Source organism: Vigna unguiculata, chromosome 6, assembly GCF_004118075.2.
Source record: "Vigna unguiculata cultivar IT97K-499-35 chromosome 6, ASM411807v1, whole genome shotgun sequence".
In the NCBI taxonomy this organism is placed as follows: domain Eukaryota; kingdom Viridiplantae; phylum Streptophyta; class Magnoliopsida; order Fabales; family Fabaceae; genus Vigna; species Vigna unguiculata.
The window spans coordinates 27,062,177-27,079,840 of NC_040284.1; the positions used below are offsets into that span (position 1 = coordinate 27,062,177).

At 33.4% G+C, this 17,664-nt stretch overlaps 3 protein-coding genes across 4 annotated transcripts; 2 read left to right on the top strand and 1 right to left on the bottom strand.

Annotated features, from left to right (window-relative positions):
* The first annotated feature begins 1,951 nt into the window (after window positions 1-1,951).
* Window positions 1,952-5,546, top strand: LOC114188068 (endoglucanase 25-like). The gene is made up of 6 exons (XM_028076570.1): window positions 1,952-2,453; window positions 2,560-2,873; window positions 3,250-3,708; window positions 4,268-4,403; window positions 4,503-4,675; window positions 4,787-5,546. The coding sequence occupies exons 1-6, from the start codon at window positions 2,081-2,083 to the stop codon at window positions 5,186-5,188; spliced, it is 1,857 nt and encodes a 618-aa protein (XP_027932371.1). The 5' UTR covers window positions 1,952-2,080; the 3' UTR covers window positions 5,189-5,546.
* Window positions 5,547-5,931: 385 nt separating this feature from the next.
* On the top strand, window positions 5,932-10,952 carry LOC114188785 (MLO-like protein 13). 2 transcript variants are annotated; one of them, XM_028077424.1, is made up of 14 exons: window positions 5,936-6,318; window positions 6,437-6,494; window positions 6,618-6,838; window positions 6,969-7,085; window positions 7,199-7,247; window positions 7,343-7,416; window positions 8,354-8,428; window positions 8,531-8,619; window positions 8,723-8,772; window positions 8,861-8,901; window positions 9,575-9,781; window positions 9,871-9,938; window positions 10,036-10,096; window positions 10,238-10,952. In XM_028077424.1, the coding sequence occupies exons 1-14, from the start codon at window positions 6,199-6,201 to the stop codon at window positions 10,415-10,417; spliced, it is 1,410 nt and encodes a 469-aa protein (XP_027933225.1). In that variant the 5' UTR covers window positions 5,936-6,198; the 3' UTR covers window positions 10,418-10,952. The 2 variants fall into 2 exon arrangements, with proteins under 2 accessions (XP_027933227.1, XP_027933225.1); XM_028077426.1 differs by lacking the exons at window positions 10,036-10,096; window positions 10,238-10,952 and having other exon boundaries at window positions 5,932-6,318; window positions 9,871-9,942.
* Window positions 10,953-11,371: 419 nt separating this feature from the next.
* Window positions 11,372-15,441, bottom strand: LOC114186832 (transmembrane protein 64). The gene is made up of 5 exons (XM_028074876.1): window positions 15,224-15,441; window positions 13,730-13,999; window positions 12,748-12,984; window positions 12,427-12,644; window positions 11,372-11,928 (listed from the first exon to the last, which is right to left on the bottom strand). The coding sequence occupies exons 2-5, from the start codon at window positions 13,982-13,984 to the stop codon at window positions 11,700-11,702; spliced, it is 939 nt and encodes a 312-aa protein (XP_027930677.1). The 5' UTR covers window positions 13,985-13,999; window positions 15,224-15,441; the 3' UTR covers window positions 11,372-11,699.
* Between the last annotated feature and the right edge of the window lie 2,223 nt (window positions 15,442-17,664).

A 17,664-nucleotide genomic window follows, 5' to 3' on the forward strand; every position in this document is an offset into this window, starting at 1 on the left:
AATACTAAACAATTAAAAGGCTTGTGTAGATTCAGAGGTCAAAGTTAGAATAAACACTTTATCTAGAATTTAATTATGACTTCTTTTTTTGTCACTTTTACATTTAGATATTATTGAAGTTATTCCGAGATATCTAATAATTTAGGTCTATCTTAAATATTACACAAAGAGCTTAAAAGAACCAACATTACCCTCCTCACATTTTTTGGATAAAGTTTCATATCCCAATCCTATGTATACAAAAATTAAATCTAAAAAAAAAAAATGTTAAAAATAGTTACTTAAATTTGTGAGTAAAAATTAGCTAATGGTAAAGTTGTGACACCACACCTATAACACAATAAAAAGAAATGGTAAAGGAATTACGTAAAGCAACACCAAGAGAATATTAGCAGACCAAACATTAATAGTTTCCTTCATGTTTGGCCCACCTCAACAATAAAGAAAGGGATTAAAATACAAAACCAACTACCCTATGTATGTGTATAAATAAAGCATGTATACGTACAATACCATACAATACAAAACTAACTTTTTTATACCCCAGTTTTCTTGTACAGAAAGTATAATTAACAAATGACTTCATTGATATTTCATCTATGTTTAACTTTATTTAACACCTAATTAAAATTAGTCATCGATAAAAGTAAAACTAATTAAAAAAATGGTTAAATATATTTTTGATCTTAATTTTTAGTGAATTTTGGAATTAGTCAATTTTAGAATTAGTCAATTTTGAAACTTTAGATCAATTTAATCTTTCATATCTTAAAATACGTGGATTTATTCATTTTAATTAAATTTTGTTAAATTTATTTAACATTTCAAACGCGTTTTATAATAATATTTGACTTAACATCAAAATAAAAATATGTTAAACAGTATAAACAACTCAAATACAATTGTTAGATGCGTACAAAACATCAATTAAACTTACCAAAATTTGATTTAAATATTAAATTTACATATTTTGAAAGATTAAAGATTAAATTGATTTAAAGTTTAAAATAAACTAATTTTAAAATTTATTAAAGTTAAGGAAAAAGAACGAATTTAACCCTAAAAAAATGTAAAACCGACGGAAGAGAAAGCGAGAGATGGTGAAACAGCATGTGTCGGCAAACAAAACCTCTTCTCTTGGTTGAACACTACACCACCACACATAAAGAAATGCCACGTTCACCAACCATCATTTTTTTTATTTAGTTTTAAATTCCATAACTAACATGTTAATCACAAATTAGTACTTTGTTCTTTATAGGGATCGTAATTGGCATCAGAACGAACACAACACATGATGTTTTTATATTGCCCTAATTGGATTGGCTAGGTATCAATGCACGTGACACATTCCCTTCATCTCAGCAACCCTATCAATTTTATTATCCATAAAAAAAAAGTCATATCAAAAGAGTAGCTACAAAGTAAACACTTCTGAGGATTTCTACTGTAATTTTTTTTTTCAATCAAATTTATTTAAATTTTATTTTTAACCTTTTTTTGTTATTATTGTGGTGAATGACTTGTGTGAGCGAGGTGCGTTGGATTTGCGGACAGTCTGTCAGCGTCGGCGGTAGACACGTCAGTGTCTCAAACCTAATTAATACAATTTCCCAAACCAAAATCTTTCATGTAGTAATTAAAAAAAACTAAAACAAATTAGAAAAATGAAAGCAAAACCCCAACGCATAATTAATTAATGACGAATAATAATTATCATTACTATAACTATCATAAGAAAAAGCCAAGCACCGTCACTACCAGACACGCAATCTTTTCAACTAAAAATTTCCATTTCCACCAATTCAAAATAAAATAATCAAATACCAGCGATTAAGTTTAGGTTTTTCAACGTGTTAAATAATTATTAAACAAAATAGTCCGAAAAATAAATAAGAAGATAAAAAAAAGATATATATAAAAAAAAGGAACGAAAAAGGACAGCAAGCACCAGCACAACACACGCAGTCCTACTAATACTAAGCAGCGAAACCTCTGAGTTCGGTGATTCGAAGAAACAGTGTTGTGTTGTGTGTTGTGTCGGTGGCATCGTTGGAGTGAAAAAACAGAAAGAGCGAGAATGTACGGTAGAGATCCGTGGGGTGGGCCGTTGGAGATCAATGCGACGGACTCCGCCACGGAGGAGGAGCGGAGCCGGAACCTGCAGGACTTGGACAGGGCGGCGCTGTCGCGGCCCTTAGACGAGACGCAGCAGAGTTGGCTCCTGGGACCCGGCGAACAGAAGAAGAAGAAGTACGTGGATCTCGGCTGCATCATCGTCAGCCGCAAGATCTTCGTATGGACCGTGGGCACGGTTCTCTTCGCCGCATTCCTCGCCGGATTCATCGCGCTTATCGTGAACACGGTCCCTCGCCACCACCACAAACACCCGCCTCCCGACAACTACACGCTCGCCCTTCACAAGGCCCTGATGTTCTTCAACGCCCAGAGATGTAAGCAACTGAGATCCCTGATGGAGCAATCGTGTTCGTGGCATCATTGTTTGTTTAGTACACGTAACTAACTTGTCTGAACTGCTTGTGTTTGTTGGTGTTGCAGCGGGGAAGTTGCCGAAGCATAACAATGTGTCTTGGAGGGGGAACTCGGGTATGCAAGATGGGAAGTCTTCTGCTACTTCTTCTGCGATTAAGGATCTGGTGGGTGGGTTCTACGATGCCGGGGATGCTATCAAGTTTAACTTTCCTGCTGCGTTTTCCATTTCTATGTTGAGTTGGAGTGTGATTGAGTATAGTGCAAAGTATGAGGCTGCTGGGGAGCTTGATCATGTTAAGGAGATCATTAAGTGGGGTGCTGATTATTTTCTCAAGAGTTTCAATAGTACTGCTGACACCATCACCTCACTTGCTGCTCAGGTATCCAACCACACCCCTTTTTCTTTTTCTTTTTGCTTCATTCTTCATTCTTCATTCTTCATTTCTCACGTCAAGTCATTTGCTTCATAAGTTTCGTTCTAGTGGTTGATCCTTGATGTTGTGGGAAATTGTGTGCAAATATGGTCGATCCATACTTTAGAATGGATCGAGGATTTAAATTGTGCTCGAAGTCACACGTTTGTTGCATCTAGCGATTTTTGGTATTTGGGGAGTTGTGGATAAATGGGGATGATGCAGTTGCAATTTTGAGTGGTTTGAGAAGAAAAGTTAGGTTGATGGACTAGAATTCTGTTGTGGGGTGTGGAGTATGGAATAGGATGTGTGCCAATTATTGTTTTTTGGGCTTGTTTAACAGGTTGGGTCAGGAGATACTTCTGGTGGGAGTGCTCCCAACGATCACTATTGCTGGATGCGTCCGGAGGACATGGACTATGAACGCCCTGTGATTGAATGCCAGAGTTGTTCAGATCTTGCCGCTGAGATGGCTGCTGCCTTGGCTTCTGCTTCCATTGTTTTCAAGGACAATAAGGCCTATTCCAAGAAACTGGTGCATGGTGCAACCACGCTCTTCAAGTTTTCGAGGGATCAGAGAGGTAGATACAGTGCTGGGAGTTCGGAAGCTGCAATATTTTATAACTCAACCAGTTACTGGGATGAATATGTTTGGGGAGGTGCATGGATGTACTTTGCAACTGGAAATTCGTCATACCTTAAGCTTGCTACTGCTCCTGGCCTGGCCAAGCATGCTGGTGCCTTCTGGGGAGGCCCTGATTATGGGGTCCTCAGCTGGGATAACAAACTTGCTGGTGCTCAGGTAATTTTGTAGGGATTCTTTATTACGTCTTTGTGTGTATATCTATATTATGCTCTAGTTATCTTGGTTTGTCATTTGGAAGCTGGATTAACATGAACAAACAATAGCTAGAAGTTAAAGTCATGATGATGAATTTCTAAGTTTTTTTCTTCACTTTTTCATTTTTCAAGAAAACATCTTAGTTTGATAATAGTTGTCTTAAAGTTGTAGTGTTTATGGTGGATGCTGTGTGGTTTTAAATACTTTGTCCTTTAGTAGCAAAGAAGTCGAGTTCTAAACTAGATGTCTGGCTAGTAATTCCTAAATCGGAAATACATCTCTTATATATCTGGTATTATTGCTACTAATCTTGGATTATTTACCTTTGTAAGTGTCATGAGTTCTGCCAATGCTTGTCTGCGTTCAGATCTTCTTGTTAGCATTAATTTTGTTCTCAAATATGCTGTCTTTCCTGGCCTTCCCGATATGTTCCCTTGCACGTGATCTTTGTGCCACACCTTGCAGGTTTTGGCAATTTTAGTGAAAATTCATTTGATTGATTTGATCTTTCATTATTCAGGTTCTTCTGAGTCGTTTGAGGTTGTTCTTGAGTCCTGGCTATCCATATGAAGAAATTTTGAGGACCTTTCACAATCAGACAAGCATAATCATGTGCTCCTATCTTCCAGTTTTCACAAGCTTTAATAGAACCAAAGGTAACAATTCTTACTTCAAACCTTTCCACCAGTCACATCAGAATCATGACTTTCTGATTACCATTCTGTGATGTAAATGTTGGTATTTTTTGCACTCAGGTGGCTTGATTCAATTAAACCATGGTAGGCCTCAGCCTCTGCAATATGTTGTCAATGCTGCCTTTTTGGCTGCCCTATATAGTGATTATCTTGATGCTGCTGATACACCTGGATGGTATTGTGGACCTAATTTCTTTTCAACAGATGTGCTCCGTAACTTTGCCAAGACCCAGGTATGTGGTATTTCCTTCCAGATATGTATGGGATCCAAATCCCTCATATTATTGTTATCACTATGAGGTGCCAGGGTTAATTTTTCTTTTCCTTTGTGCGCGGTTTTGCAGATTGATTACATTCTTGGGAAAAATCCGAGGAAAATGAGCTATATTGTAGGTTTTGGTGATCACTATCCAAAACATGTCCACCATAGAGGTGCATCTATTCCAAAGAACAAGGTCAAATATAGCTGTAAAGGTGGATGGAAATGGAGGGATTCTTCCAAGCCAAACCCAAATACAATTGTTGGTGCCATGGTCGCTGGTCCTGACAAGCATGATGGCTTCCATGATGTTCGTTCAAACTACAATTACACAGAGCCAACTCTTGCCGGAAATGCTGGTTTAGTTGCGGCACTAGTGGCATTGTCAGGCGACAAGAGCACATCAATTGACAAAAATACCATTTTCTCTGCTGTTCCCCCTATGTTTCCCACGCCACCGCCACCTCCAGCACCTTGGAAACCATAAGTTCACCCTGCCATTGGTTATTTCTTTCCAGCAAGTACCCCTGATGATTTGAGTGACGTGTAACCTTCAATTTGTATCAACTGGAAGATCAAGGTAATTTTGCAGAGAAAAGCTTGGAGAAATGGAAGTGTAGTGGAGCTTGGCCTAATGAATATATAGCTAGCTGCCTGGAGCCAATGATTGATCCAAGATTAAGAATTGATAGAGTGGGTACTTGAGAGTGTGTCTCTTTAAATTTTTGTGATACACATAGTATATATGTATCTAAATCAAATCAAATCTTGTATTCTTTAAACATAAACTGAACAGCTTGTAATTGTTTGACAGTTTCATCTAATGCATTCACAGTTTTTCTCAATATTTGTCTTCCATGCTATCTATTTTCGTTTAGTCTTTTATTTTTTTCTCATTAAGGCTGGGTTCTTTTTTCTTCTTTCTATTTTGTGAGGTAGCCATTTAAGCTGTTCTAAAAGGCTCTACTAGTGGATCTAGCCATGCACAATCATAATTTTAACTGCTAGAAACCATCCTCTTAAATAACCTTGCCTTTTGTATGTGTACTTCGAACACTATCAAGAGACAACGACACGAAAAAGAGAAACAAGTGGCACACTATTCAATCGTATGATTTTGACAACAGTACATTTTTTTTATGCTCCACGGTGCTGCACTTTCTCCGTAAAACACAAAAATCAACGTTACACTTCAAAATGTACTTTCGATTCTTTTTTGTCGTCGTAATGTGAATTTGCAAGGTTGTGAACAGCTATCTTTATTAGCAAATCTTGCACGCTACTCCGTGACCAGCACTTTGAATCTGGTTCCACCTTTTATGCATGCCAACTTCATTTATTTGTCTTGATACCTTGATAAGTTGGGAAACATTCCTTGCTTGCTGTGGCTTGCATCAATTCTGCACCATGTAGAATATCATTACCTTGACCACCATCACTTTCAAGCCAAAATATATATTGAACAGAAAGAGTTGTTTTGTTAACAAAAGTGCAAACATGACAGAAGAACTTAACCACTCTCTGGAATATACACCAACATGGATTGTTGCGGTTGTTTGCTCCATAATTGTTTTCATCTCTCTTTGTGTTGAGCGTGCCCTTCACAAACTCGGAAATGTAAACTCACATCTCTCAATTCACAGTTGTATTATTCTTGTTACGTAATGATTTTCTTTGTAGTATGTCTTAATTCCTTTCGTTCATGATGAGTTGTTTGTTCGGTTCAATGTTACAGTACCTAAAGAAAAAAGGTCAGAAAGCATTGTATGAAGTCTTAACAAAATTGGAAGAAGGTAGTTTCTTCAGTTTCAACTTCATCCACTATGTATAATTTATGATACTTCTATAAATGTCCAATGTAACATGTCATTCTTTAGCCTGATCAGTGTGTAGCCTGTGTTTTTTTGTTTCACCAGAATTGATGCTTTTAGGGTTCATTTCCCTTCTATTAACCGTCTTTCAAGGTTTAATAAGCGACATTTGCATCTCACCAAACCTTGCAACCCAAATGCTTCCATGCAAAAGGCCTCATAAGTCTTCACAAGGTTCAGGGCATCATCAGATATACTATGATGCTATAATAAACAGAAGGAGGCTTTTGTCTACTGGTTCTGGTTCAGATCATTGTACGCATAAGGTTGTTACCAATGTCACTGACAAAAAAATTGGAATTCTGTAAAGCTGGAAAGATCACAAAATAACATTTTCTTATATAAACAAACTATTTGATTCATATTTATAATCCATGCCTTTTTTTTCCTATGCAGGGTAAGGTTCCACTGTTATCATTGGAATCTTTGCATCAGCTTCACATTTTTATCTTTGTATTGGCCGTTGTACACGCAATATTCTGTGTCACAACAATGCTTCTTGCTGGTGCAAAGGTAATATAATAAGTTGATGATATTATATTCCTTGAAGTTGATATATTCTTAGTAAAAGTAATAGTCCACCCATGATTTGCAGCATATTAAGGTTTAATATTTACATGGTGTAGATGCAAGAATGGAAGGTATGGGAGAATCATTATGGAGATCACAGTGCAGGTTCAAATTATACTCTGAATCTTAAATTCAGATGATCATACAAGAAAATGAAATTTTTTGTCTCTTCAGATTCTAACTTCCTAGCTCAAATGCAGCAATAGATAAACATGAGTTCTTCAAAGAAAAAAATCGAGGATATTGGAGAAAAGCAGCTGTTATTAGTTGGCTGGTAAGTCTTCAGAACCTTTTTCAATCTTCTTCTAACTTTAACCTTTAGGATGAAGAAAATTGGAATTGTAAACTTCTACCAGTTCGTATAGAAGTAGCACTTCTAGATTTTGATAAGAATACTCTGATATGTTTATTATAAAACTCAACCAATTTGCATGAAAGTGAGAATGTTACACTAATTAGGAAATTCTCCATGTATTCCATGATTATTGTATGAATTTAATGATTATGAATTGTCAGTTTTATACACTTATAATCAAATAGAAATCACGGTTATCACTTTTGGAGTCTGTTTGTGAAAGGAATGAATTTTAATGAAGGAGAGAGCAGTAACCTTTTTCATTACACTTAAAGTGCTTCAAATCATTCATCTCTTCTTAGTTCAAAAACCTACAATATTGGAGAGTAGTAAAAGTAGGATGCATAGGGATTTTTCTCTCCATTTCCCACTGGTAAAACATTGTTGATAATTATTGTAAAAATCAATAGATATATCATATGGAAGTTGTTATAAGTTAGTGATTGGATGAGAGTGTAAATTGTTTTTGTTAGGCAAAGTGTAAAATTGTTTTACACAACTCATCTTTTGTTATATTTGGATAAGGTTTAAAAATATAAAAAAAAATATGGACGCTGTTTAATAGTTAAGAAACCAGTAACTATAAAAGAAAAACTATATGTAATAACATATGTCTTTATGGTCAATAGTAACTATTCTATTTTACTATATAGGAATAGGTTAGGCAGATAAGGTTTTTAGAATAAATAAGAAAACTATGAGAGTAACACTGTTTATTAAATTGAATAATGCGTCAAAATTCAAAATTTATGTAACAGGGTTTTGAGGAGAATATTTTCTTCAAATGCTTCATTTAATTAAAGTCACTTGGCTGGTTAAACTCTAAGGATATACAGTTTTGTGTTTGTTTGGGCAGATATCATTCTTCAAGCAATTTCATGGCTCTGTTACAATGTATGACTACTATGCACTTCGGTATGGATTTGTCAAGGTTAAGATCTAGTCATGCTATATATTGTTAATCATTTGGAAGATTATAACTATTTCATCATATGCACATCAAACAAATGATGATACTTGTAACATTTTTCAGAAACACTACTCAAATAATCCCAACTATAATTTTCATAATTACATGCTGAGGACACTTGAAGTAGACTTCAAAAGAGTTGTTGGTATCAGGTAAGAGTTCAAACAAGTTCTTCTCATCTATGTCAGTTCATTGCCAGAAAAATTGCCTTGTAATGAGCCAACTATTCATGATTTTTTTTACCTACTATTGTAGCTGGTACCTGTGGGTCTTTGTTGTGCTGTTTTTGCTGTTGAACATTGAAGGTAAATGCTTAATTAAGATCCTCTTATTCCGTAGAAAGTAAACACTTATATAGTTTTATATCTACCTGCTTATGAGTTTACTATGCAGGATGGCACACTTATTTCTGGTTAGCCTTTTTACCATTGATAGTAAGTGACTTACATTCTCTTACCATGTTTTTGTTGACATTATAAACAAACCATCCATTTCATCTTTCAAGTATTACCCTCTCTCCTAAAGGAATCTTTAAGTAAAAATATCAGTAAAACACATTTAGTGTAGTGGTTATGTATCTTATACTCATAGTGAAGACATTCTATTTAGGAGAGAATATGATGACTTTTTTATCAGATGGGGTTCATCGGGGAAATATTATATATGTAACTCGAATTTACCTCACATAAGGAATTGACATAACTTTTAACCCAAAACTTCGAGAAAATAGATTTATGTGTCTTTTTTTCTTTTTTAAATGGTGTTTAATTTTGTTACTTTTATCCAATGTGAGATTGAGACTCACACTTAAATTATTTCCTTAAGAAATCTTAGGTTCAATTCAATCCCTACAATGTGTATAAATTTATCAAGTTAATAACAGTCACTGTAAGGACCCTATGAGTAAGGAAAAACCCCATAATAAGAACAAAAGAAGTATAATACATCAACTTAGAGACTAAACTGATGGATATTCAATACTTCAGAGAGTACTTAGAAGAGAGGGTGATGCTTTGGAAATCAAATTGGTGATTTGTTTTAACATTATCAATTAAGAATGAGATGTTGGTATGGATGAGAATTATGCTAAGCTTGCTTATGAAACAGCTTCTACTTCTGGTGGGGGCAAAGTTGGAGCACATAATCGCTCGTTTGTATCAGGATTCAATGGACATGTTGGGAGGAGATGATGACAAATCAGTGAAGCCATCAGATGAATATTTCTGGTTTACAAGCCCTCCCCTAGTCCTCCACTTACTTCACTTCATTTTGTTTCAAAACTCTTTTGAGATTGCATTTTTCTTCTGGATTTGGGTGAGAGTTTCATCCATAAGCTTTCCTTTTCAAATCTCACTCATTTTTACTACAATAATTTATCTGTCTCTTAACTATTCCCTATGCAGTGCACATATGGATTTGATTCATGCATTATGGAGAAAATAACCTACGTTATCCCAAGACTTATAATGGGGTAATGTACTCTTCCAATGTGAAAATGGAAAACCATAACTTGAATACTTTTGCTATATTTATGTGCTATGTTCTAATCTCACTGATGTGTGATGCAGTGTAATTGTTCAAGTGCTTTGCAGTTATAGCACCTTGCCTTTGTACACTATAGTGACTCAGGTAATTGAATAATCTAAGGTCATATTTCCTCCATTGGATTCATAAAAACTAGTTTGAAAGTAGAATATAAGGTTTGAACAAATCAAAACTGATACAATCGTGTTTTTCTTCTTGATTTTAATCTCCTCACAATGAGAGCAGATGGGTAGCAAAATCAAGCCTCAGAAGTTGCTTTCAAGTGACTCCCTTAATACACCGCATTCCAACTACATGATCAAAGAATCAACACAAACTGATGAACAAGCAATAATCATGGTGGAAGATGCAACATCTGCAATTGAACTTGTTCCCTTGGAGAAACCTAATGCATCCAACAGTTAATGAATAAACACTCACTTTATTCCTGAAAGTGTTTGACACTGTCATATTAGTATCTTATAAATTAAAAAAACTGACAAGTTTCTGAAATGTGAAACAAATCTTTAAATTTGAAAATGTACCACCATTTTAATTCCTACAACTATTGACTTTGTTGACACGATTTTCTGAACTTTTTGGATTGATATCACTATTGATGTACATTTCCAAAACTTTATTTTTGGCTTCAATTCAAGAACTAATGTGACAGTGTCTTACAATTTCAGAAACCTGGTATTTTTTACTCAATATGTGTACTCTTCATCAGTTATCCACTAGCATGAATTCATCTTGATTGTTGGATTATTTGAAGTGTCAATACAACATTACTAATTGGTTTTAATGATGATTTAATTGTAAAGTATACTATGATTTGGTTTTTATTTGTTGTTAGCATGAATACATGATGATTGTAAAGGGGAGACAGCAGCAGTTCAACTGCATTCTTGAACATCACATTTCATTTTAATTAGAAGTAAATTATTTATGCAACTTCTCATTTTATTCTCTCCAGCAAAATCATCTTAGACCATCTAATTCATTTTTTTTTCACATCTTACAAAAAAGAGTTTCTATTTGTTGCTTAGATAAATTAAAATGAAACAAAAAGATAAAAATATTTTATGGCAATTAAAATTTAAATTAACCGCAAAAAATAAAATAAATAAACGTTCGCTCTATGTTTCATTCGCATAATTTTTTAAAAATTTATGCTATAAAAAAAGCCCCCCAATGAAACACTATATTACACGTTCCTCAAAACATACTTTTTTCCCCATAAATATGAACAGTTTTATCTTATTTTAAGATCAAATATTAATATTAGGTACGCACAAAATATGGATATAAAACTACAATCCTGAAGCAGTCTAAAGGGTACCTTTTTATAACAAAAGTATGAAGACAATACCATAATACTTCACCCAAACTAGCACATCCCTGCTGAGAAGGATATTATTTCAGAAGTTAAAGATACACACTCTTTGGTTTAATTTACACTAAATCATGTCGTTAATCATGTCATTAATTGCACATTTTTTTATATAATAAAAAAATGTTAGTAGAGCTTTCTTTCCAATTTATTATTTCTACCCGATTGGTGCATTTGCAGACTTTTCTATCCTACATGCTCATTTCAACAATGAATAAAAGGCCTAAGAGGGAGGGTAAAAAGCACTATGGTGCATGTAGTCCTAAACCAAATTTAGATACATCAATATACACTAATATCGCGGGCAATTTTATTTCAATGGGAACCCTTCTCAATCTCAAGAGTACCACTCCCTGATACAGAGGCAGCTTCCTCATTGGCCTCTGCAATCTTGAGTTCATTAAGGGCCCTTTTTGCATAAACAGTGAAAGCAATGGTGGTAACAACAGCAACAATGAAAGAAATTATGTTGTACACAATTTCTACAGTTGTCAATTGGTGCTTCCCGTACTGTGCGTCTGCCAAAGTCTTCAGTAATCGACCACTGCTCAAAATTGACCACCATTAACAAATGAGGAAAACAGAGATTTATTAATTAGCATTGATAAAGAAAACAAGTTATGGATTCAGTCATATCTGGATCAATGAGCTAATATTTTATTCACAAAGTCATACATGTCTGTTTTCAAACAAAATTCACAAAGTTTTACTTTGACCATCTTTTGCCCTTCGACGGATTGCCAAGACATGCAAATATCTCACTTTTTAAACAAGGAAAATTTATTTTAACTAATCTTAACTTATGAGACAAACTCCTTCTTTTTCTTTCTTCTTGTCTTCATCTATAATAATTGTTTGAGGAAAAAGTTATCTAAATAGGGAAATCGTAGCTCTTTTTCCAACCATTACCATCTAGGAACACAGGTGGAGGGGGCCTTCATTTAAGAAACACTTTGTAAGTATTCTAAAAAATTACTCTGCCCCTCTTAGAAAATTATTGAGCTCCAAACATAGCACAAAGGCGAAATAAGAAAGCACAAACCTGTAGATGTAAATGAAAGCTTCTGGCACCATTCCTGCTATTGATCCACATAAGTACGGCCAAAACCTCATATTGGTCACAACTATAGCATAATTGAAAATGGTGTACGGAAAAGGTGAAACTCTGAACAAAGCAACTACTTGAAATTGATGGAACCAATTCCCTTCCCCAGCAAGTCTAATCATTGCGGCATTCTTGGGCCATTTCTTTAACCATTGCTGAACCATTTATAAATAAAGAGTATAAACAGAAAAGTAAGAACAAAAATCTGAAAAAACATGAATCTAGACTTGTGGTCACTTGAGAAACAAAATGACTTACATGAATGCGATCACGGAAAACTAGTCCAATTAAGTAAGGGAGGACCATCCCAATGGTTGTTCCAACCATTATTATGACAAAGCCAAGGCCATAACCAAAAATCATCCCAGCTAACCACATGGAAGGGCCAGAAGGGATAAAAAATACTGGGAATAAAGCCAGAGAAGCAACAAGTACAAGGGCAAGAACTGGACGGCCAAAAGTGGTCGCTTCCCACTCCATGATTGGGTAAATTATCTACAATAGAAAATTTAGTAAGACCTGGGTTCAAAATATGAATTAACAGCAACCATGTAGAGTACAAGTTATTCCACAAGAATTAAAATATTGAGTCTAAGCTTGTTCATAGGCAATACCAAAAATATCAATATGGATGCAATTCCCAAACCACTTCCAAGTTTATAACCACAAGACATTTATGATATGATACTCATAAGGTCTATAAAACGACTGCAAACTAGGTTTAAAGAAACAAACGGAGGGATGAGGAAGCAGAATTTCCTAACACAGCAAGTGCAGAAAGCTGCTTTGTTCTTTCTAGTAATATAAATTTTGTCACATTAGCATTCACAGCATGAGCTACTATATTGATTGATCTCCTCTAATAGTTTCTCATCTTGCTGGATAAAAACATAGTAAACGGCACACTGATGCCATATAACATTTGTGAAGAAGGAAAGAGCACAAAAACTTGTAGTTCTATTAATCTAAATGACAACAGTAACCAAATACATCCATGTGGGATGCCAAGGAAAATGCCAATCTTCAAATATCCTTGTCATATAAAACATTTTGGTAGAGAAAAATAGGGGCCCGAAAGTGCACAGCATGACATAATTATCAATATAAAAAAACTTCATGAGAGTCAAACATGTTATAGATTAATTTCTGAATAGGAATTGCAAAACCCACATCCCCAGAGAACGCATATCAAGAAAAAAAATTCTGGTTACCAGAACAATCTTAAAGCGGGAGGAAGTACCTTTTCGAAAGTAAATGGCACTCCCCATTTCACTATAACTAGAGTAAGTACAACAATGACAAAGCACCAGAAAAAGGCTTTCATCCACCACCTGAAAGATTTAATTCTCGATACTGCCACAGGCCGTAGTATTTCATTTTCGACAGCCCTCGGTTCATCAGATATGGCAAGTCTAACATATTCACTATTCCCCCTCGTAGGATGACTTGAGATTGCATGTTTTTCCAACTCCTTTGATGATTCTGGTGTCATCATTGTGATGCCTGATGACTAGAAACAAAAGCACAACAGAAGGATGAAGCTGAGATTAAGTGAATACCCTAAATACTTAAATCAAGTAAGAACAATCATATGGCATAAGCAAAATCTATTTATAAACCAAGACCAGAAATTATCTACCCGGATCACTGCCATTAACAATCACATTGTATGAAAGCAGAGAATAGAGAGATAATAGCAAAAAATTAAAACAAGGATGCTTAAAAAGGTAATTAACATGACTTCTACTTGTATGCAGGTGAAGAATTATGTATGACTTTGAAAAGAGTTGGAAGTGTCAATTTCAAGAAATAGTAGGGTATGTTCCTGTTTGTAGATATGACAAGGCAAACAGAAGCAAAGCAAAGTAAGCAAGCTAAACGAGTTACTTGTATTATTAAATTTCCTTTCATACTATGTGCAGAAAAATTGCACAATACTAAATCAGCCAAAAATTAAGTAGAGATCGCAAAGCTGCGTCACTATTTATATCCAGTTAAAAATCTGACACTATTAGGGCGTAAGATACTGCATAGCATATAGAGGCAGGGGCCACAGAATTTAACCCAAAAAAAGCAAGTTGTGATACTAGTCAGAAGCTAAATAATATCCTAAGAAAACATTAATCCATGCATGCTAGCTGAAAAAAGCGTCTGAATATAGGGGACTGGTTAGAAAATATCAACGACTGCAAACAGCCCTAAAAACATTATTCTTCTTTCTCCAACTCTCTTTGTTTTACATAGATGCTCTCACAACCAACAAGAGCCCTAAGCATTGATTCAATTACCTTCGATTCTAAGAGCCACCCAAAAGAAAAGAAGAGCCCTAAGTATTTCAACACCCAAGCTGGGCCCCTTTTTATTTGAAATGAAAACTCAAAAACAATTTTTTTCTCCTGAAGAAGACTTTCAATAACCAAATTAGCAATAACCAATTGCACCCACCTCCCTAACCACTTCAAGGTGTTGAAGCCAAATTTTCCCAATCTAGAGATAGGTTTCAGTAAACTAACTAAGCTACTCCCTTTAAGCATCAAACCACCATAACATAACTCCAATTAACTTATTCACTTCATTAAATTGCAAAAATTTAAAACTTCAAGGCGCCTCCCTCTTCAATATCCGCAATAAATGAAAGCACCAATTTTATTCTTTGCTTTTTTTTTTCCGCTAAGAATTTCATATAAGATAAAAACTAAAAAAAAAAAATACCATTGGGAACTGTGAAACTCACCAGCAAGAAGAAGAAAGAGAAAAGGAATCAGAGAGTGTTGTAGTAACAAGCTGAGGGTAAGCCACAGGTTCCTAAATTAACCTCGGCAGAGCTTGGCCGTCGGAGGGAGTCAGCGACCACCGGGGACGGCGGAAGTTCAACGCGTAAGCCAAGAAAAAGAGAAGTTTGGAATTCACCGATGTTTCATTTTCAAACTTCAAACAAGGCACCTTCGTCTTCTTATATTTATATTTCTAACTTTATTTTATTATTATTTTGGTGGCTTTGGCAAAAAAAAAAAAGCAAATAAAAAAAGTAGTTCAATTGAATGCAAAAGTGAGAACAAAACATCCAAAGAAAACAAGTGAAGGAATATGCACTCAACATGAGAGAGAGAGAGAAAAAAAATATATATATATACACTTTTTTTAAATACAAAAAATCAATTATCGTAAATATATAGTAATTAGTTTAAAAGTATACCAATAATATTTTTTAAAATTGTTAGTATGCAAAATCTAAACTATATAAGTATATAAAAGTTAAACTAAAATGAAGTTACATATATTTGTTATAATATTAAAATAATGAAAAAAATTGTCTGATGAAATTTTAAACAATTTAATTTCATGCCATTTTTTATGCAATGTATTTTACATTATTAACTAACTGATTGTATATAATAATTAAGAAAAGATAAGAGAATTTTAGATTATCATATGTTTAATTAAATTCTAAAATTGATTATTGATTATATGAAAAATCTTATGCTGTTGATACTTTAGTTATACTTTAGATAAATGATTTTAAAATTGGTTGATCAAGTTTTTGTATTTTTTTTGTTCTTTTGTTTCTAGTAGAAGATAAAACTTACTTATTTTAGGTATGGATCAAGATATTATTAATAATGATTACTTTTTTGTCAGATTTATATAAATAAGTTTTTTTTTTAATTATTCCCAAACATACACTTAATTTATTTGTCAACTCTCAACTAAAAAAACGTAGATACCTATTGATTCGCTGTATTTGTAGCTTTCTCGGGACCAAAATTCTAAGAAGTTGTTTATTTATTAGTTATTAGGTCACTTTCAATATTTTGGTTGATAAAAACAAAGGAAGTGGGTAATAACTAAAGTAACTTTTATTTTAAATAGAGCGTTGGATTTGAATTTTAAAATAAATTAAAAAATAGAATCTATAAAATAGTTAGTAAGTGATATACTAGTTTGTAACAGAAAAATTAGTTGTTATTTAATGAATTGTTAACTTATATATTTTTAATTGCTAAATTAGATTATTAAAGTATATAAATTCAGTAAAATTAGTTAATAAATATAAAATGACATAAAAAATAAATTTGTGTTTTTTAGAAAAAAAAATTATTATTATGTAATTAAAATTTTATATTTTAAAAATAATTAAATTATAAATACTTTTTTAGAGTTTTTATTTCTTTGCTAAAAATAATATATGATTTATTTGAATTCGTAGATCAAATAAATATTAATAAAATTAAAATATTTATGTATTCTCAAAAAAAATCTTAATTTAAAGTGTTATTATTATGTTGAATTTTTTACAAATTTTATTATATATATATATATATATATATATATATATATTATATGCAATAATAGGTAAAAAAAATAATGACAAAAATGTATTTAAATAGAAAATAATAAAAAAATTGTAGACTAAAAAATTACAAACTTGTGAAAATCATTTTTAACTTGTAAATAAAAAAATAAAAAAATAAGTTAATTTGAAATAGATTTAAAGTAGTTAATTAAAGTATCAAATACCTCACACGTGAATAGTTAAGATGAAAATTTGATGTCTTTGTAAAACATAGACTTTAAATATTATGTGCTTAAAATATTTGGAGCCATCATCAAACGGTCAACGTGGTCACGCGCTAAACTGTTGGGTGAGTTCCGTTGTTTGTAGGTAAGGTGAGCATAGATGATAGATCTGAAAAACAACAAAGCGCGTGCGCAGTTGTGACGTATTTGTATGTAGGATTTTAATTCAACAAAAAATCAAAAGCAATGAAACAAGAGAACAAAACAATTTAGATTCAGTCTTGATCTTCCACATCTAGAAGGTTAATAGGTTATGTTATGTCAGAAGGGATTGACTTTTGACTTTTGACTTTTCCCTTTCTCTTATTTTCTTATCTGCAGTTGCAGATTAATTTGCTGCCAGCTCTCCAGATTTATGCTATTGATCCAGTAATATTGCGCTTAAACCTAAATTAAAATTTATTCGATGCTATATTTTATTACTTTAACCATTACTATTTACAAATTTTATCAACTCAAGTTCTTGTTTTTCAAATTTTATTATCATATTTTACTACAAATTCATTAAATACTTTATGTGTCTATAGATACGTAAAACAAAATCATCTTGACACAATCCATGACAAATATTGAATGAAACTCGTCGTTTTATAATAA